Genomic DNA, 18,560 nt, shown 5'->3' with positions numbered 1-18,560 from the left:
CAAGAGGGAATCCTTTGTCTTTGATTCTAGGTTACATGTTGTGATGTTTCCTTTATCATAGAATCATAGAATATCAGGGTTGGAAGGGACCTCAGGAGGTCATCTAGTCCAACCTCCTGCCCAAAGCAGGAGCAATCCCCAACTAAATCATCCCAGCCTGGGCTTTCTCAAACCGGGCCTTAAACACCTCTAAGGAAGGAGATTCCACCACCTCCCTAGGCAACCCATTCCAGTGCTTCACCACCCTCCTAGTGAAAAAGTTTTTCCTAATATCCAACCTAAACCTCCCCCACTGCAACTTGAGATCCTTGTTCTGTCATCTGGTACCATTGAAAACAGTCTAGATCCATCCTCTTTGGAACCCCCTTTCAGGTAGTTGAAAGCAGCTATCAAATCCCCCCTCATTCTTCTCTTCTGCAGACTAAATAATCCCAGTCCCCTCAGCCTCTCCTCATAAATCATGTGCTCCAGCCCCCTAATCCTTTTTGTTGCCCTCTGCTGGACTCTTTCCAGTTTTTCCACATCCTTCTTGTAGTGTGTGGCCCAAAACTGGACACAGTACTCCAGACGAGGCCTCATCAATGCCGAATAGAGGGGAATGATCACGTCCCTCAATCTGCTGGCAATGCTCCTACTTATACAGTCCAAAATGCCGTTAGCCTTCTTGGCATCAAGGGCCCACTGTTGACTCATATCCAGCTTCTTGTCCACTGTAACCCCTACGTCCTTTTCTGCAGAACTGCTGCCTAGCCACTTGGTCCCTAGTCTGTAGCAGTGCATCAGATTAGGGACCAAGACCTGTTAGTTTTTCAGAACAGGAATCTCTTTACAATTCTTACTGAAATCAGTCTCCAGAAAAATATAAAAACAGTGAAACAAAGTTGAGACTTTTGGTCCTTACGTCTTGTTTTTCTTGTGATGGATGCAATATTTTTAAGGTCTTGACTGCCCCATATTCTCAATTGTAAGAGAAAATGAAATGTCAGGTGTCTGGACAGTTAAAGGAAGAATGTGATTCCTGCACACATGTCTTAATGTCAGGTTCTTGGATGGGGAAGAACATTGAAAGATTCAACTGGAGTGTTTCCTAGTTGTATTTTACTGCCAAAAGTGTGACATTCATACCAGTTTACAAGACCCATGTTTCACTGAGCCCTTATGTTGTTTGAATGGGTTGATGAAAGTGTGAATTCAGTTGACATTATAACTCTGTTTACATCTTTGGATGTGCAGCATTGGGACCGAAAAACATGGCACTCTAAGGGGCAGATGAAACAAATGCTTTTTGTGTGGAACACTGCTTTTCTTTCAAATAAGTTAGCAATTTGATCTCTGGCACTGCAGGACAGCTTTTCCATTTTTGCATGTCTTTTAAATTTCCCCATATCTTTGATATGGCAAAACATTTTTCTAATATAACAAAAACTCACCAGTCAAAATGTGAAAGGAGAGGGATCTATTTTCCTTAGTATCAGAGGGGTAGCCATCTTAGTCTCAGAGTAGCAGCCGTGTTAGTCTGTATCCGCAAAAAGAAGAACAGGAGGACTTGTGGCACCTTAGAGACTAACAAATTTATTAGAGCATAAGCTTTCGTGGACTACAGCCCACTTCTTCGGATGCATCCGAAGAAGTGGGCTGTAGTCCACGAAAGCTTATGCTCTAATAAATTTGTTAGTCTCTAAGGTGCCACAAGTCCTCCTGTCCATCTTAGTCTGTATCCACAAAAACAACAAGGAATCTGGTGGCATTTTAAAGACTTATTTATTTGGGCACTTCTTGCACTTATTCTTCCACTATATAGAAATTTGTTGTTTCTGGGCCTTTCCCCCTATGTGGTTATATCCCCTTTCTCTGCCTGATGTCTTCCTTTGCTGTCCGGGTTCCCTAAATTGCTGTCTTCCCCTGCTTGATGTGCTCTGATGAGTCTTGTCTTCTTCATTCATTAATTATTGCTCCTGCTTCTGACTTGACTCAGTTAAATCCCTTACAGCATTGGTAAATAGCTCTCTTTGGTGCCCAGTTGTCACTAGCATTATCCCAGTAAGTTCCAGGCACAACAAAGTGACAGTGGCATTGTGGTAACATCTCGTATGAAGGTTCTTTTAATATAAGATTATAGGTAAAATTCTCATTTCAGTTACCACCCGTGTAAAACCATGGAGTTCAGTGGAGTTGTGTGAAGGAGGAGAATTGGCTCCAATATGTTAAAACCTAGCCTGTTTCGGACAGTCTCAGTTTTAATTGTGGTTTTGGTCCTTTCATTTTTATCTCTTTTCTCATCTTCTGAATCATTCTGGGCTGGTCAATGGGAATTAAAATAATCAATGTTAGGAAATAATTTTTGTATTGTAGTCAGCTTCTGTTGTTCGCTCTGATGCTGATGAACTTCCCAGACATGCTCGACCAGTTTGTCTAACTGGGATCATTTCTTTTTCAGTTTCCATATGGCCCCTTTCCCCTAAGGAGTTCTGTAGTGAACACTAGTTCTGATTGCACTACAAGTGTGTTATAAACTTGCCAAAACACCTCCCTGCTGCCCCTCCTGGCTACATCTGATATAATCGTGAAAGCAACCATTTATATTCAGTCCTAACATTCATGTGGGAAAACAGTATTGCATGACAGACACAACACCTACAAGTAACTTTTCTAATTACATCTTGTGAACTTCCCGATGAAGACAAATGTAAATCTGGGAAAGAAACTGAAAAGCAAGAGTTGGGGGGAATAATGTGTAGCTTTTTAAAATATATTATATGATATTACTGGTTATGTTGTTTATACAGTGAGTTCCAGCTCATCCAGACTTAATATACAAGGTCAGAAAAGAAGTTTGAGTCCTTCCCCTGAGTTTTGTATTGTTTTGCTGTTGGGTTTGATTACCTTACCATTTTTTATTACCATCTGCATTGCGAGGCTAGATCTGCTGAGGTTTTTTTTTTTTTTTTAAAACAGCATCCCATGGCACCTTTAATTCTGCATTTTCTGTGGTTTTGCTTCATTTGCAGCTTTAAGAGATTTTCTGTAAATACATTTATCCTACATTGTACATCAGTAAATTGTCTAGTGTTTGCTGTATAATTTTAACCGCTTAATTCCAAAGAGCAGATAAAATTTTAGCATACAGCTACTGTAAAAAGAATTCATGAGTGAAGTGTTAAATTTCTATTGTTCTTTACTGTGTACTATAAAAGGACACTGATGATAGCATTTTATAGGTGTTTTTTAAACTTCATTGTTTTTAATACACTTTTAAAAGCCTGAAAACAAAATTCCATTACAAAATGATTTTGCCTTTGTGACTTCTCTTAAGCAGTGATTTTCAATCAATAATAAAATAAACCGTTTACTTCCTTGTTGTGCACTTCATCCCATTGATCATGTTAGCACTGAGAAGAGGTTTTTCTTAGTTAACTACTTCTCCAGGAACATTAAGAAAAAATAATACTATCTCTTGTGGGTCCTAAATTATAGATGGGATTGCTAATATTTTTAAATGAAAAATAGAGGGGTGATACTTTTAAAAAAATACTGTTTTTTATTGTGCTTTATATGTTCAAAGTTTTGTACAGACATTAACTATTTGAAGTAAAGAGTCAAATCTGAATTCATGACATGAAAATTAATTAATGGCTATAGAGGAAGGCGACATGTTTAGGTCATATCTATCAACAATCATGCTGATAACCAAAACTTTGCCTTGTCTATAAACTACTTATTCTGTCTCAGAGATGGGACAGTCCTGTGAATTCTACCTGGAAATGCAGATTGGTTGGACTGAAACATTTAATAATTTTTTGACAGCTTTGGCAAATTATTTCTGCTGAAACAAGCAAACAAAAAGCGAAGTGTAAGTAGATGCCTTTGTGCCAGAATGCACGTCCAACATACAGCTTACAGAGAGAGGTTCCACCCTTTTGACTCTTGTATGCTTTCTTGTCACATAAAGCTGACAGTTTGATCTGCAGGACTTTCTTCATCCATATGCTAATTTGGGAATGATGTGTCTGGATTATAATACCTAGCTCTTACTTCGCACTTTTCATCCATAGATTGCCAAGTGCTTTACAAAGGCAGTCGGTATCATTATGTGCACTGTTTCCTTAAATCTGTAGTAGAAAGCCAACTGGAGGTGCCTACGGAAGGTTCTATGCAGAAGCTCGCCAGTGAAGCAGAGAGAGACAGAATAGCTTTCGGAATAACACCGTTCTCCTTATTGTAATGAAGCTTTTGTTCAATGTTAGAAGAAAGTGACTCTTTGTGATAATTGATCTTTGTCACATGATACAAATTAGATCAGATTTAATCCTAATTATCTGAATTTTTACAATTAGTTGTATACAAGGATTCTAGGAGAGAAACAGTGGTGAATGGTTAATATTTTCCAAATGAGTGAAACAAATCTGTTTCAGAATTGCAGATCAGTTATAGATCAAACTGATCATACAGCTGAAGTGTCTTAAACCAATATGTTGAAGAGTCTTCATCTTTTTATTAAAAAAAAGTAATATGGCAGTATGCCAATATTACCATGTACATTTCTTCCTCCATCTCTGTACAATAACAGTATATCTTTGGCCATCGTTTTTCCCTCCTGACTTGTCACCATTATCTGTAATTTTGATTAAGTTATGCTAACAATGCTTACTTCACTCTAGCTTGCATTGCCAGTCAGCAAACTCCTAGAGAAAATGAAATATCTCATATAAATCTTCTATGCATGCCCTGTACATGATTTTTGAATTAAAATAGCTAAGACGTGTTTTAACAGCAACTGAAGTATCACATTCAAATTTGCCAAGCCACTCCTGTCTTTGCCAGATAGTTTATATTATGCAGTGTGTTCTCATTTTGGCAGTAGGTTTCATTGCATATAATTTTGCAATGAGAATTATCACACTTTATTTTTAATCTTACAGAATATTTTTTTACTAAAGATAGACCTACAGCTAATTGTAAAATGATGTTTTGCATTATTCACATTTTCCACTCAGCATGATGATTTTTAATGCAGCAGTAGTAACTGTTCAGATAATTCTTTATGATGTTATATATAAAAAGAAAGCACACCTAGAAATTATATAAAATTTGCAGTGTCCATTTATCCCAATGATGGTTATCCAGAGAGAGAGCAAGTGTATGTGAGAGTGATTCTGTAATCCCGTGGTGAGGGCGCCCTGCTGGGAGGTAGGAGACCCTGGAGTCCAATCCCCCTGCTCCAACCACTTTTCTATTATTTGTCCACAGTGGAACAGCTTCAGTAGGAGTGAATGAGGGAACCCCATATCAGAGTATGCCATAGTTCAGTGGTTAGAACACTCTCCTGACAGGTATCACACCCCTGTTCACATCTCTGCTTTCCCTCTGGCAGAGACTGGGGAATTGAGCCACAGTGTCTCACATCCCAGGCAAGAAATCTAACCACTGGGCTAAAAGAGATAAGGTGGGCACACAGCAGGGCCGCCCAGAGGATTCAGGGGTCCTGGGGCAAAGCAATTTTGGGGGCCCCTTCCATAAAAAAAAGTTGCAATACTATAGAATACTTTATTCTCGTGGGGGCCCCTGCGGGGCCTGGAGCAAATTGCCCCACTTTCTTCCCCCCCCTGCCCGGGCGGCCCTGGCACACAGCCCACTTCCTCCTCTGGCTGGATTCTGAATGGGACGTGTTCTGATAGGTGACCTCTGAGCATGCCTAACTGGCTCAGGTCCTGCTTGTGCCTTAGGGAGCCAAATGCTTATCTTCCCTGGTTTGTGAATCACTGTTGGTTTCAGGTGAGAGAGATTCGTCCAGATGCCCAGAGAGATGCAGCAGTGTGCACACCCAGAAGCTGAAACATAGGCGACTAGGGAACTTTTACTTTGGTAACTTGGGCGCCAAGTGAATTTAGGTGCCTTTGTGAATCAGGACGTAATACTGGAAAGGATTAATAATTCAGAATAGCATTTTATCTTGATAGTTGATGAAGCATTAATGTTGTAAAGACTTTTTTTATTTTTTACAAAAAATGTTTGAGGTCCCAAGGTATATTGGTTTTACTGATCCTTGGATGGGGAAAATGTGGGAGTTCCTCAATTAAATAACATTAATATGAATGCTGGAAACATCTGAAGTGTTTTCCCACTCCCCACGGGTTATAAACTTAAGTTTTTATATTAGCATCTCAGTCAACTGAATGGAGGTTTTAAAAATGCATTTCAAATGACATTTTTAGGTTATCTAGGGAGTAGGGAGCCTTGGATTATAAGCGACTATAATTGGTAATGACCTCACTGCATATTAAGCAGGGAGTGACTTTCTGCTGCAGTTGGAGACCAGGTCAGCGTGGGGACACTAGGTGATCGGAAAAGGAGGGACTATATAGGTCCATGCTGGTTCAGGAAAAGCCAAGCCCTCTTTTACCTGGACTAGGTGAAACAGCTCCCCCCCCTAGAATTGGTGAAATACCAGGTTTTGTCCCCACAGCGGGTTGGGGGGGCTTAGATGGGGCGAACGTAAAACAGGAGTTAGGCTATGATGTTACAGCTCATTTTGTAAATGTGGGGCAGATGTCCAGTGCAGATACTCTGTACAGAAGGGATACGGTGACCAGATAAAATGGACTGGTAAAGGATTTAAAGGAAATACTCTTTAAAGGAGCATAAATGGGGGTTTCAAGGCTCCTATGACTAGTACGGGAGGGAGCCAATACCCCCTCCTGTATAGCCCCCCATTAATCTTCATTTGAGTAGGGGGGCTGGTCAGGTCCCAGCAGCGGTTTGGCTGGGGACCTGGATGGATAAGGAGGAGGGGCTGACAGAAGCCCCCCTCAGATATATATTGAAATGATTATAGACTTACCTGCACTGCATACTTTTATCTGCCAGTTACTCCCAGACATTTAAGAATAAAGTTGCCATCTAATTAAACTAAATCCAGCTTCTCCTGTCCTTTTTCCAACATAGCTGGACAATGGAGCAGTAATTACCCAGTATTATGATAAGTAGCACACAACTTGCTTATGGCTGGAGGCCTTTTTTGACACACATTTTATAGATATTGTTTTGAATGAGACAACTGTGGAACATTTCAGTAGAAACGTTACAAAACAGAATTCTTGAATTTTCTCTCATTGATTAGTATAAAACTCTTCAAAATGACGTGTTGGAAATTTAATGGAATATGTTCAGGATGGATTAAAAGGAATCATTTATACATTTTTATCAGGGCTGTCTGAATACTAACACGGGCAGAAAGCACATCAAAGAGAGCAATCAAATTTCTAAAATGCAATAAGGGCTCAGTCTTGCAAGGGTATTAAGTGCCCTCAACTTGATCTAACTTCATTGGTGTTGTGGGCATTCAGCGTCTTATGGAGATGTTCAACACCATGAGAACCAAGTCCATACTCTTCACAATCCTTCTGAATATAGATTGTATCCTGGCAGGGAAGTGCTGGGGAAGAAATCTTCCATTCGTGGTTTCAAGAGTTCCCTAAGCTCTTCTGGCTTCAAGGGGTTGAACAATGAACAGTCAGTGGCTCTGCATAGTGACAAATCCATCCAATCTAGCCCTGCCATGCCACCATATGACACCATGCGGGAAGCTCCAAGAACTGCACAGAGAATAGAATGTATACATCTCTTGTGCAAGCTCTTGAAATCCTGTTCGTCTCTTGCTCTTCATCATTGCATAGAACAGTGCCACCAAACCTGCAATCCCTGAGACCCTTAAACTTTTAACTGGTTACATTTGAATGCAACAACTGCATAGTACATATATAATACGTTTTTACTTTGTGTGCATAAATATGCATACACCTACAGCCTTTATATTTTGGCTTATTCTGCTTTTATTTATTTATTTTTGTGTTAACATCACATCTGAACCTATATGGGAAACATTTCACCAGCAATGGTGGCTCTGCAGTTTTCTTTTGATGGGACTTCGACACTGCTGCTGACTTAATGTCACATGGCAACTACTTCTTTGATTCAGTTAATGTTTCCCTTATTTTATACTGTCCTTTCCTCTACTCTGTTCGCTAATTACAATGTGATTTCTTTGATTGCTTGTTGAGATGGCAAAAATGCTGTGCCTGTATTTTTACTATTCTGCTACTGCTGAGATTCTTATTGCTGACTCTTGGGGGCAATGAGATCCATGAACTGTACTAGTTTTCTTGCATACTTAGCTGCTATTGCAATCTTCTGTAATTATGATTTAATTAACTTTTGAGTATTGCACAAATGTAAAAAAGTGTCAAAACAAGATAGCTGTTGTAATTCTCAAATTGATGAACATAACATAAAATCCCAAGAAGTAATGCAGGTACTGAATAGTCCAGTGAGATTGAATGGTCTATATAATATAAGAGAAATCAGATGTGTGCAGTAGAGGGGAGTTTGATGGTCTGTGGTTAATCGACTTTTGTTTTGGTAACTTGTGGCCTAGAGCCTTGGCTAGATGTTCCTTTTACTCTTTTTATAAATAGCAGTAATAACATTTTGAAATATGTTTTGCTTTTTCTACTGTGTTTTCTTTTCCACTCAACAGCTGGCTGACTGAATATTAAGTGTTATTGGCCAAGAATGTCTTATTGTGCAAAAATATTATTGTACACCTGTACACATGTGTAATAAATAGACATATCCTTGTGGGTATGTATGCATACACACACTATACATATTAAATCTGCAGTAAATATCTGTCTGTATCCACATACCCATATGAATATATATCATACTAGTTAACATTTAATCAATTTGTTTTGTTTTTGTAGTGGATGGCTGTATACACAGAGCTGCTGGGCCCTGCCTAGTTGCTGAATGTCGCAACTTGTGTGGCTGTGAGACTGGACAAGCTAAAATTACTTGTGGATATGACCTGCCTGCCAAATGTAAGTCAACTTCTTCACACACTTTTTGTTTTAAATCAGACAAACTTTTCACATGCTTTCCCCCACCCCAGAAGTCTAATTCAACTAGGTATTCATTTAGAAAATTAGCAGTGATTTCATTAAGCATGTTTTGTGACAATCTCTTCCTCTCCCATCCTTTCAACAATTTAAACTTTTAAAAATAATTATTTCAGGTGTACTACGTAGTGGAAATACAAACACAATGCATGTTTTATCTTACATTTTTTACAGGGTATAGTGTACTGTTTTTTATATATATATATATATATATATATATATATTTATATAATAGGTAGTCTGAGGATCTGAAATAACTTAGACTAGGAACAAAGTGTGCATTATCATATTTAAGTTCCATGGAGACAGTTTTTGGAAATGATACAGATTTCATATTCGTCACGCAGATTTCTTGATTGTGAATACATTGAGAGCTGAGGAGATCAAAGTGATGTATTGTGTTTTCAGCTGCTGTGTAGAGGTTGATTGGCAATTACTGTGAAGGCATCTGTCACACTTTAGCTTTCAGTGGAATGCAGTTTTCAGTGCTGGAATGTTTTTGCACTTTGAATGTGGGATTGTTAAAATTCCCATTCTGTTTAAAAAGGTAGAAGGTTATTTGATTGACCTTGTTGCGTAGAAGTTGAGCCAAACCTGGAAAAATTAACATCATTGTATTAATGGTGTGTTATGATAAGTGTCAATATTATTTAAGATCCTATAAAATGTATAAAAGCAGGAAGTATTATTGATTTGGGATCTTACAGAGATGTGAATTTCAAGAAAGCACCATGAGGATCTTCTCATGACATCTCAGGTTCTCAGTTATGCACACAGTCTAGTGCGAGGAGCGTGCTTTAGCGAAACGTATTCAGATTTTCTCTTTGATTTTGCCATAGGCTGTTTTCCTGTAAAATCCAATTCATGTTGCAGTTATTAAGACTTGACATAGTGTTTTCATGGTCCTGCTGGGGTACGTTAGACAAAAATGAAAATTTTGGTCCTGGTTGTTTTGTGATCGTCTCTGCTAAAATGGAATTACCTAATTAAAACAAAAAAACAAAACAAAAACACAACACTACACACATGCCAACTTAGTCATTATTTAAGTGACAGAGATAACTATAAAACAGAAACCTTTGTTAAGGTTTACAGCCAGATTTTGCCATCTGTAATTCATGAATTATGAAAGGGGTGAATTCCACTGCATGGAAAGTCCTGAGCAATACCCATGGGGCATAGTTGTGTGGGGTTGTATTTGGCCAAAAATACTGGGAAGGTTTGTATAAAAAGAGAGTCAGTTACAGATGTTACCTGTCCAGAAGCAATCAGTTAACACTTCAAAATGGTCAACTTAAGTTAATTGTTCCAGAATTAGAAGTAGTGGCAAGACTGTTTTAGGTCAACTTTTCATTTTATATACACTATAAAGGCCTTAGCCTCTTTCTAACCCTTTCTCTGCCCCATCCTCATTGAAATAAGATGATTTTATATAACATTACTACCAGCGCTCATGCTGGGGTTTCACTAAATGCTACCCACACCCCTCAACAGGTAGGGGAACTTGATGATAGGGCCGGCAGTGAAAGGGACAGCCCCAGCAACAAGGGAGGGAGACACTTGCTGAGAGACACCAGGTAGCTCCTCAGCCCCTGGAAATCTCTGGCACTCACTGGCCAGCATTCTCCAGCTCGCAGGATTTAACTTAGGGCAGGGGCCATGTGCAGCCTCTTTCAACTCTGTTCCAGCAACCCACCTTGCCCACCTGAACTATGGGTCAGGAAGAAATTTTTTCTCCCATGGCCAACTGGCAGAGGACAGGGAAGATTTTTTGCCTTCCTCACAGCACCTGCAAGCCACAGTGGCTTAAGTAGGAATGCGTTTAGTACCTAGCTGAGGTACTTGGTTGAGCTGTTAATTCATCAAACTCGAGGCTGGTTTCCAGTGTGGTTAAAAGCATAAAATGAACGGTTCCCAGAGGTAAATGACCTGGGATTTTGGCGATGGACCTTAAGCTCAGGGGATAGGTTTAGACTTTATGGACCTTAGAGGCTGAGGTCCCCACCCTTCTGCACCCTAGGTCCCCCTCACAATGGGGATTTGTGTGGTAGGATTCAGAGCGAGCTGAGTCCTAGGGCTAGGCTAAGGAGAGCCCACCTGGAGTTTCAGATTATATGGTGGAAGCCCTGTAACCTCTATGCTGGAATCAACTAAATGCCTGGTATAAGTGTACGGGTGATGGGCGGGTAGTGCCCCTCCCCTGTGTTTATGTTGTAGCCTGCTGCTTAAAATCCATCCAAGTGCCTGTCCTTGTTTCCTTGCTGTGTCTGCATCAATGAAGATACACCCAAAAATCTTCATAGTTGTGTTTGCTTTAGATGCCAGAATTTGGATGCTTATTCAGACTGTTTCAACATCTTAAATCTTATGAGAACAGGTTTCCATTGAATTTTGGCACTTTGGGAACTGGGAAGAGCAGAGGCCCAGAAACATTAAAACACATTCAAATCTTTAAAGATAGTTTGGTTTGGTGCTAGATCTGGAAATGGGTAACGTTTTGGATTAATTTTACATTTCCTTAATTGGTTTGCTCATGTTTAATTTTGATATTTATTTTTTTCTCATTAAAATACATGGGAGGGATGAGACATAAAACTTACTCACCACTGTGTGCATAATTCCTTTCATATATTTTAATGAGAACAATTCAATATAAAAGTCAAAGCAACAAACACTACTGGAAAGTTTTACAACAATTGATGGATTTTAATTCAGACCCCTTAGTTTTTGTGGAAGGAAGTCCTACTTGAGACGTATAGTTTTTTATTTTAGGAGTGGTTAAAAATCACATACCTACTATGACACCTATAGCAATGTAGACAGAAAAGTACCAGTAAGTGTTCCACTTAATCACCTGTTGCTGGAATAGCAAACTGTCCAGAAATTGAAATGTCAGAAAATGAGAGTTCTGCAACTGTATTTTTTACTTGCTCAAATAGCAACATGTCATGTGGAAAATATGCACCCAGTGACAAACAGACAGATCAGCAAGAAAACAAGGTATACAACATATGTGCAGAAGGGCAAAATTAGATTTTCTTGGGTTCTCTTAGATTTTCATTGAAATATGTTTTGACCAAGTGTCATTTAACCTTGTTCTTTGAGAAGCTATTTGTTAAAGGTTAATTTGTTACTTAAACATTGTAAAACATCCATTTGAGAATTGTTAACTATTCAGGACTGTGTTTTCGTGGAGACAGAAGCCAGAGAGCCATTGCATATTGTTAAGTCAATTTATGTCAGCTTTTAAATAACAGTATGACAATTTGATATTGGAAACTATTTCCTATTATCCTTTGTGTCAGGAACTATACCAAACAGGAGCCCTAAAGTCAGTCATCCAGTTACACAGTGATGGTATTATTGTTATGCATCAGCAATTTGTTTGGAAGATATTACTATATGAATTATAACTTGCCTTGGCAGTATTACCATGGCTTTTGGTGTTTTTTAAATACTAACTATATTAAGTTATTAATAATTCACATGTTTTTAATCATTTCTTTGTCGCTTTGCTCCCTTACAGTACTTGGCTGAGTGATAGTCCTAAATACATTTTTTCAGTGTTCAGTACCATATTTTTCAACATGGATGTTACTATTATTCATTGATGCAACAGCACCCCAGACTGTTCTAGACATGTTACCTGCCCCAGTCTCTGGCCCTGTTACAGGGGGCTCTTCTCACCTCTGGGTGATGCCTACTTCTGGCGATTGGTCCGCCTGGTTCAGCACCCCTTTTCTCCTCTTCCACTGAATCTGCTCTCCTCCCACTCACGGAGTCGCAGGATGGCTGCTTCGTGACTCGGCCCTCTGGTCAGGTCACACTGTGATTTCCCCTTCCGGGGGAGTCTCATAAAATCCTTCTCAACTGGCAGTGTCAGGTCGTTCTCACACCCACTGCCCTGCTTAAGTCGCTCCTGCAGTGACTTAGGCAAATCTTCCTGTTCACTGCCCTTAGCAGTAACACTCTGCAGTGGACGGTAGAAGAACCAAGGCCTGCCCTCTCCACTGGATTCCAGCCCAGGGCCCTACGGTGAGCAGTTAAGGTCTGCGGCTACATCCTCCTTACTGCTCTTGCCCCTGAACTAGTTCCTGTCGTGCTTCTCCCAGCTTTTCATTCTCCGCCCCTCTCTCTTAGGTCTACTAGGTAACGCTTTCCTCCTAGGTTTCGATCCCTTTCCTATCTCCCCTTCCTTCTCCCTTATCTCAGGGAGAGAGACTACAGGCTTCCTCTACACTGTTGCCAACCTCCTGGCTCTATAGAAGCGCTGCCTGTTCCTTCACAGGTGAGCTTCCTCCTAGTTAGTGTCCTTCACACAGCCTAAATCTCCCATTTGCAGTTTAATTGGCTGATTGGGCTCACCTGGCCTAATTCAACTCTTTCAGAGCCCGTGTGGGGAGTACAGCCCATCACGGCCCTGATCCTGAAAAGGCAGACATCTTTAACTGAGAGTAGTCCCGTAGAAGTCAGTAGTTATAGAGGCATAGCATTCTGCCTGTGTACCACATGTTGTGGGATTGGGCCTAGAGTGAAAACTCAATGTTTTAGAAGATTTAGCATTCAAAAATTATGATGAATATTGCTTTGCTAAATAGGGAACTTTGAAAAACACTTCCTGGAGATAATTTGACATTTGAAAGAGCGTGTGCTTTGTTATCAAATTTGTAGCTGGTAAATAGAAGGGTGTGATAAACTATACAGAAAATAATGGATACATTTGAAATCTATTTCATTATGTATTGTATTATTACTTCATGTTTTGCCAAGTTTGTTTATCTTAAATAAGACAGTGTCTGGTAAATTTTTCTTCATGTAATGAGAAGGGAAAAGTAACATTTTTGAATGAGAGATACCAAGATTTGTAGTTTAGACTGGAGTCTTCTTTTTTGTATGGTTAGAATATTGCAACTACTGTTTGAGAACATTAGGGTCAGAAAGCACCATATGAAATACATAACATGCAGGTAAAATATTGCATCCAAGTGATTTCATATGAAGAAATGGAAAGTTCCCTCCTCTCTCTTCCTCCTCAAGTAGTCGTAATGTTGCACAAATTAAGGTGAACATACTTGTATTCTGGTAATGTTGGTTAAGAACACATTACAGAAAGCCACACAATATAGCGGAATAGCCTACATTAAGGTACAGCTGAAATCATTTTCTACTTACCAGGCTAATTTAACAGTCTGTATACTTAGAGTAGAAGTTAGAAGCCAGATGGTGATTATACTATGCTGCAGAAGCCCACACAAGGCTACCCACACTCCATCAAATTCCAACCAAGTTAGCTACTGAATTCACATTTAGCTTTGTGTCATCTATTGTTACTTAACAAACACTTCTTTAGAGATTTTAAAAACACAAAGAATGTTTCATTAATGCCTATCTCGGGCTGATAGTTAACGTCTATACTTCATATGTTTATCCCTTTGAAAAGAAAAGTTCCCTCTAAGTATTGCACAACTGGTCTTAAAACACTGAGTAGTGTATTGATGTGTTCATACGCTAAATAACACACGAACAGTATCTATTTAAAAGATATGCAAACTCTTGTTTTGTGTCTCATTTGATTAATAGTCCCTGCCGGCTCTTCTGGCAGAAAATGGACTGAGATGTGAGTTCAGTTTGTAGCCAGAGCCGAGGGTGTGTAACAGCCTCAAGGGCTGTTATCTGCTTGTAGAATTTATCATGGGGGGAAGGCAGGACTATTACAACACATTTAAAATATTAGGGCCTGACTCTACAAGGCATTTAATGCCCTTGATTCCTACTGAAGTCACACTGACAAAATGCTCTCGATATTATGGGCACTTAGGGCTTCCTACTCCCACAGAGTGCTAAGGAAGGTCCTATATTATTGCTAATATTTTTTTAATGACCAAATCTTCTAAGTTCTAATAATAAAAATAGAAACCCAGAAAAAAAAATATTTTGTGGTTTCTAACATGAGACAAGCCATTCAGTGGCAAATGAAATCTTACAGGCTAGCTTTCATTGTAAATTCTGTATTTTAACTAAGTACTAGATTCTTTTCATGTGATTTTTATATTATATATATATATATATTTTACTGAGCAGGAACGTATTGTATTTGTAGATTTCATTTCAGTGACTCATTTTGATATAAAGACTTGAAAGCAAAAAGACATCCCTATTCAAATTAAATGTACTGCTAGACATGTAGTACTGCTAATATATTTTCATATTGTTAATAAAGCTGTAATATTTAGAATAAATTTCCTTGCTCACTGTTTATATTTAGTACAGTTCTTTAGGAAATGCTATATATAGCATTATATTTTTGATCAGTCCAAACCAGCAATGTAGATCAATCTGGAGCAATAATGTTAATGTGGTCTCTAAGGCAAATCCTGCTGTGAAATAAGTAGTTAGTAGTGACACTAGCATTAGCCGCAGTGGGAGTAATCAGCCTCTGGATTTGTTTAATCAAAGTTATCTGGAGATTTAAGTGTGCCATTACTATGTAGGCATAATAATTGTCTGTATTTAAAAGATGAACATTTGAGGGGGACCAGTGTAAGGTAAGACCATAAAATAGTAGATTTAAATCTGTGCATATTTGCTTTGAGATCACTTACAGAATTAGAATTAAAAGGTTAATTACACAGATTTGCAGTGGTGGAGCTGCAGTACAGTACTTCCAAACTGGTCTACAGGAAAATGTAATTTTTGCGCGCACACATACTATGCAAGCTACTGGAATCGAGCAAAAAAACTCCCATTTGTCTAAAATGAATTTATATTCACTAGTCTTTAATCTTTGTTGATTCAAAAATACTTGTTTTAATCATTTCACGTGATTTTTCTATTCATAGTGTGAACATGCCACAAAGAAACTATTGTCAATATGGCTGAGTAGGGGTGCAGAACCCCTCATGTGTGCCTGCTGTCGGCTGGGTGTGGTCAGGGCCGGCTCCAGGCACCAGCCCACCAAGCTTGTGCTTGGGGCGGCACCTGGAGGGGGGTGGCGCGGTGCTCCGGCTCCGGCCGCCGGGGAGAGCGGGGCCACGGCCGGGGCTCGCCACCCTCACCCCGGTGCTCTGGCCGCCGGGGAGAGCGGAGCCGCGGTGGGCTCGCCGCCCTCCCCCCGGCGCTTTGGCCGCTGGGGAGAGAGGAGCCCCGACCGGGACTCGCTGCCCTCCCCCCCGGGCTCTGGCCGCCCTCCCCTGCTGCCCTGGGGGGTGGGGGCGGCCGGTGGCTTTTTTGCCTGGGGCGGCAAAAAAGCCAGAGCCGGCCCTGGGTGTGATGCTGCAATTTTCTGTTTCTCCTGGTGCCCCCTATAGGTGGTTGCTCAGTCCTCGGGCCAAGTCACACAGTCAACAGTGGATCAACCCTTTCTGGGGTAACAATGGTCCAACAGGGCCAATTGCTGTGCCCTTTGTAGTCTTTCGCCCTATCTCTGGGCTCAGTTCTCAGCCCCTTCTGGGCTAGGTTTAAGTCTATCCCTGCCCTGTTATAGAGCTTTCTCCCTTGAGACTCTGTAATTCACTGGTTCTCACTGCCTCAGCTCTCCAGCCAAGTCATCTCTTCAGTTCAGTCCCCCTCCAGGGTAACAAAGTCCAACAAATGGGTGGCCCTCTCCTGGGTCTTCAGCCCCATCTCTTGGTCTGTTTAAATTCCAGTCCCTTTCTTGGGCTTTTAGTATAGAACCTTATCCCCTTCTTGGGGCTTAGGCCACTTCCCCAGTGGCCGGTGGGGGGAACCAGGCCCACCCACTACTCTGGGTCCCAACCCAGGGACCCTACAAACAGCAGTCATGCACTGCTCCCTTTAACTCCATCAATTAGTTGCTACTGTATTCCCTAAAAAAACAACAAGGAGTCTGGTGGCACCTTAAAGACTAACAGATTTATTTGGGCATAAGCTTTCGTGGGTAAAAACTTCATACTGTATTCCCTGGGATTCTTCCCACTGGGTCTCTTCCCTGTCCCCTAGTACATTAGATCCACGCTCTCCGTGCAGAAAGCAAAATGCAGCCAGAGCTCAGCTTCTGGTTATCGCTCAGGCTCGTGTGGCTGAAGTGGAGCACCCTTCTGATCCCAGCCAGGAACTGGCTTCCTCAGGCCCTGTAGCTCCTTTTAACTGTGCCTGCTAGGCTCTGATTGGCTTCCTCCCTGCAGGCTTTCTAGGCAAGTCTGGAGGCCCCACCTTTGCTACTCTCTTCCTGGTACAAGGTATGGTAGGGACCGCAAGACCTCCAGCAGAGGGGGACCTCAAAAGGCCTGGCACCACCCTGTCACAATGGTAATAACTGCACACACATAGCACCGTCATTGCAAGATTATTCAGTTCGTTATATTTCAAAATTTTCTTAATGTGGCCTGCCTGCAAAACTGAATTGAAAGCATTCCCATTACGTAAATGTGGCCAAGGGATATATAACTGTTAGATGAAGAGTAACTTGGCAGCTGACACCCTTTTTGGTCCTGGACGGTCATTCTGTTGCCATGATTGTCTTTCAATATGTAAGTGAAATGCAGCTGTGCCACTGGTCAAGCAACTGTGGTATTTGATTGACATGTGATGTAATATGCTTTAAAGGCGCTGCTAATAAGCCTAGGAATACGTCGTTATTGTAATTAAGAGTTTATAAAAGTTATAACTGCCTTCCAGTGAAGGATCTTTGTATACTCCGTTTAGCCAAGGAGCCTCAACTTAGTAGCGGCATCTTGTTGCCAGAGCTTTCACACTATTTATAGAAAAATTGATTTAGCCAAAAGAAGGTCAAGAAGTGTGTTCACCGAGACAATGCTGAGCTTTAAGGTTTGAACTAAGAAGGACCTCCTAGCTCCAGTTCTTTGTTATAACCAACATATCATTACAATATGTGCTGCCAACATTTCTTTATATCTTTCAGAACTATATCGCTACTTAAATGTTTAATTTAAAAAAAAAGAAACAAAAAATTGGAAAAACTTCTCCTAGCATGACAATTTTTATATTCAGATTTTTCATATGAAAGGAATTATAATAGTTTACTGTTTACAAAACCAGTGAAAATACGAGTGTGTTTTCTCATTGATTTAAGGGTAGCTTTCAAAGCTGTTTTATAAACCCAATTTATGTCTTTTATAGTCCTGTTTGAAAATAATTGTAATACAATCTTTATTGTGTTTTAATATGGTCTAATTGGCTGCAATTATCTTAATGACTTATTGTACCCAATCACTAGCAAGTGAGTACACCACATATATTGTTAATGTGTTGGAAAGGGAGATATTGATGATGATTTCTTTAGTGTTAAACCTGTTCATATTTTACACAGGGTTTTTATGTGATATTGTAAAGCTTTATAGCTTGTTTTTCTACACAGAGAGAGCTAGGGACCATGTTGAAACAGGGGAAATATATTTATTATATTGTGTCAAAACAAGCTCAAACATCTCCAAGTCCTCAGAGTCTGTCATCATTTTAGGTAGAGAAAGAGCAGGTTCAGAGGCCAGTCGCTGAAAAATTCTGATGCGAATCAGTAGGAATCTTTCCTCCATCACAAGTAGATGCAGTGTTTTCCTTTGGGTCTGATCTTTGCCTGGGTAAATTTTTTAATGGATAGATTATTTAAAAATTAATTAGCAAGTGGAG

At 40.1% G+C, this 18,560-nt stretch overlaps 1 protein-coding gene across 15 annotated transcripts in view; it reads left to right on the top strand.

Annotated features, from left to right (window-relative positions):
- MACROD2 (mono-ADP ribosylhydrolase 2) overlaps positions 1-18,560 on the top strand; it is a 1,307,214-nt gene that overhangs the window by 437,004 nt on the left and 851,650 nt on the right. For all 15 annotated transcript variants that reach the window (XM_042847036.2, XM_042847039.2, XM_042847056.2 and 12 more), the window contains one exon: positions 8,760-8,876. In XM_042847036.2, coding sequence (XP_042702970.2) covers positions 8,760-8,876 — 117 coding nt within the window. The remainder of the gene's footprint in view (positions 1-8,759; positions 8,877-18,560) is intronic.

Source organism: Chrysemys picta, chromosome 3, assembly GCF_011386835.1.
Source record: "Chrysemys picta bellii isolate R12L10 chromosome 3, ASM1138683v2, whole genome shotgun sequence".
NCBI lineage: Eukaryota > Metazoa > Chordata > Testudines > Emydidae > Chrysemys > Chrysemys picta.
The sequence above is the reverse complement of the archived record's forward strand: the minus strand, read 5'-3'. Positions and strand labels throughout refer to the sequence as shown.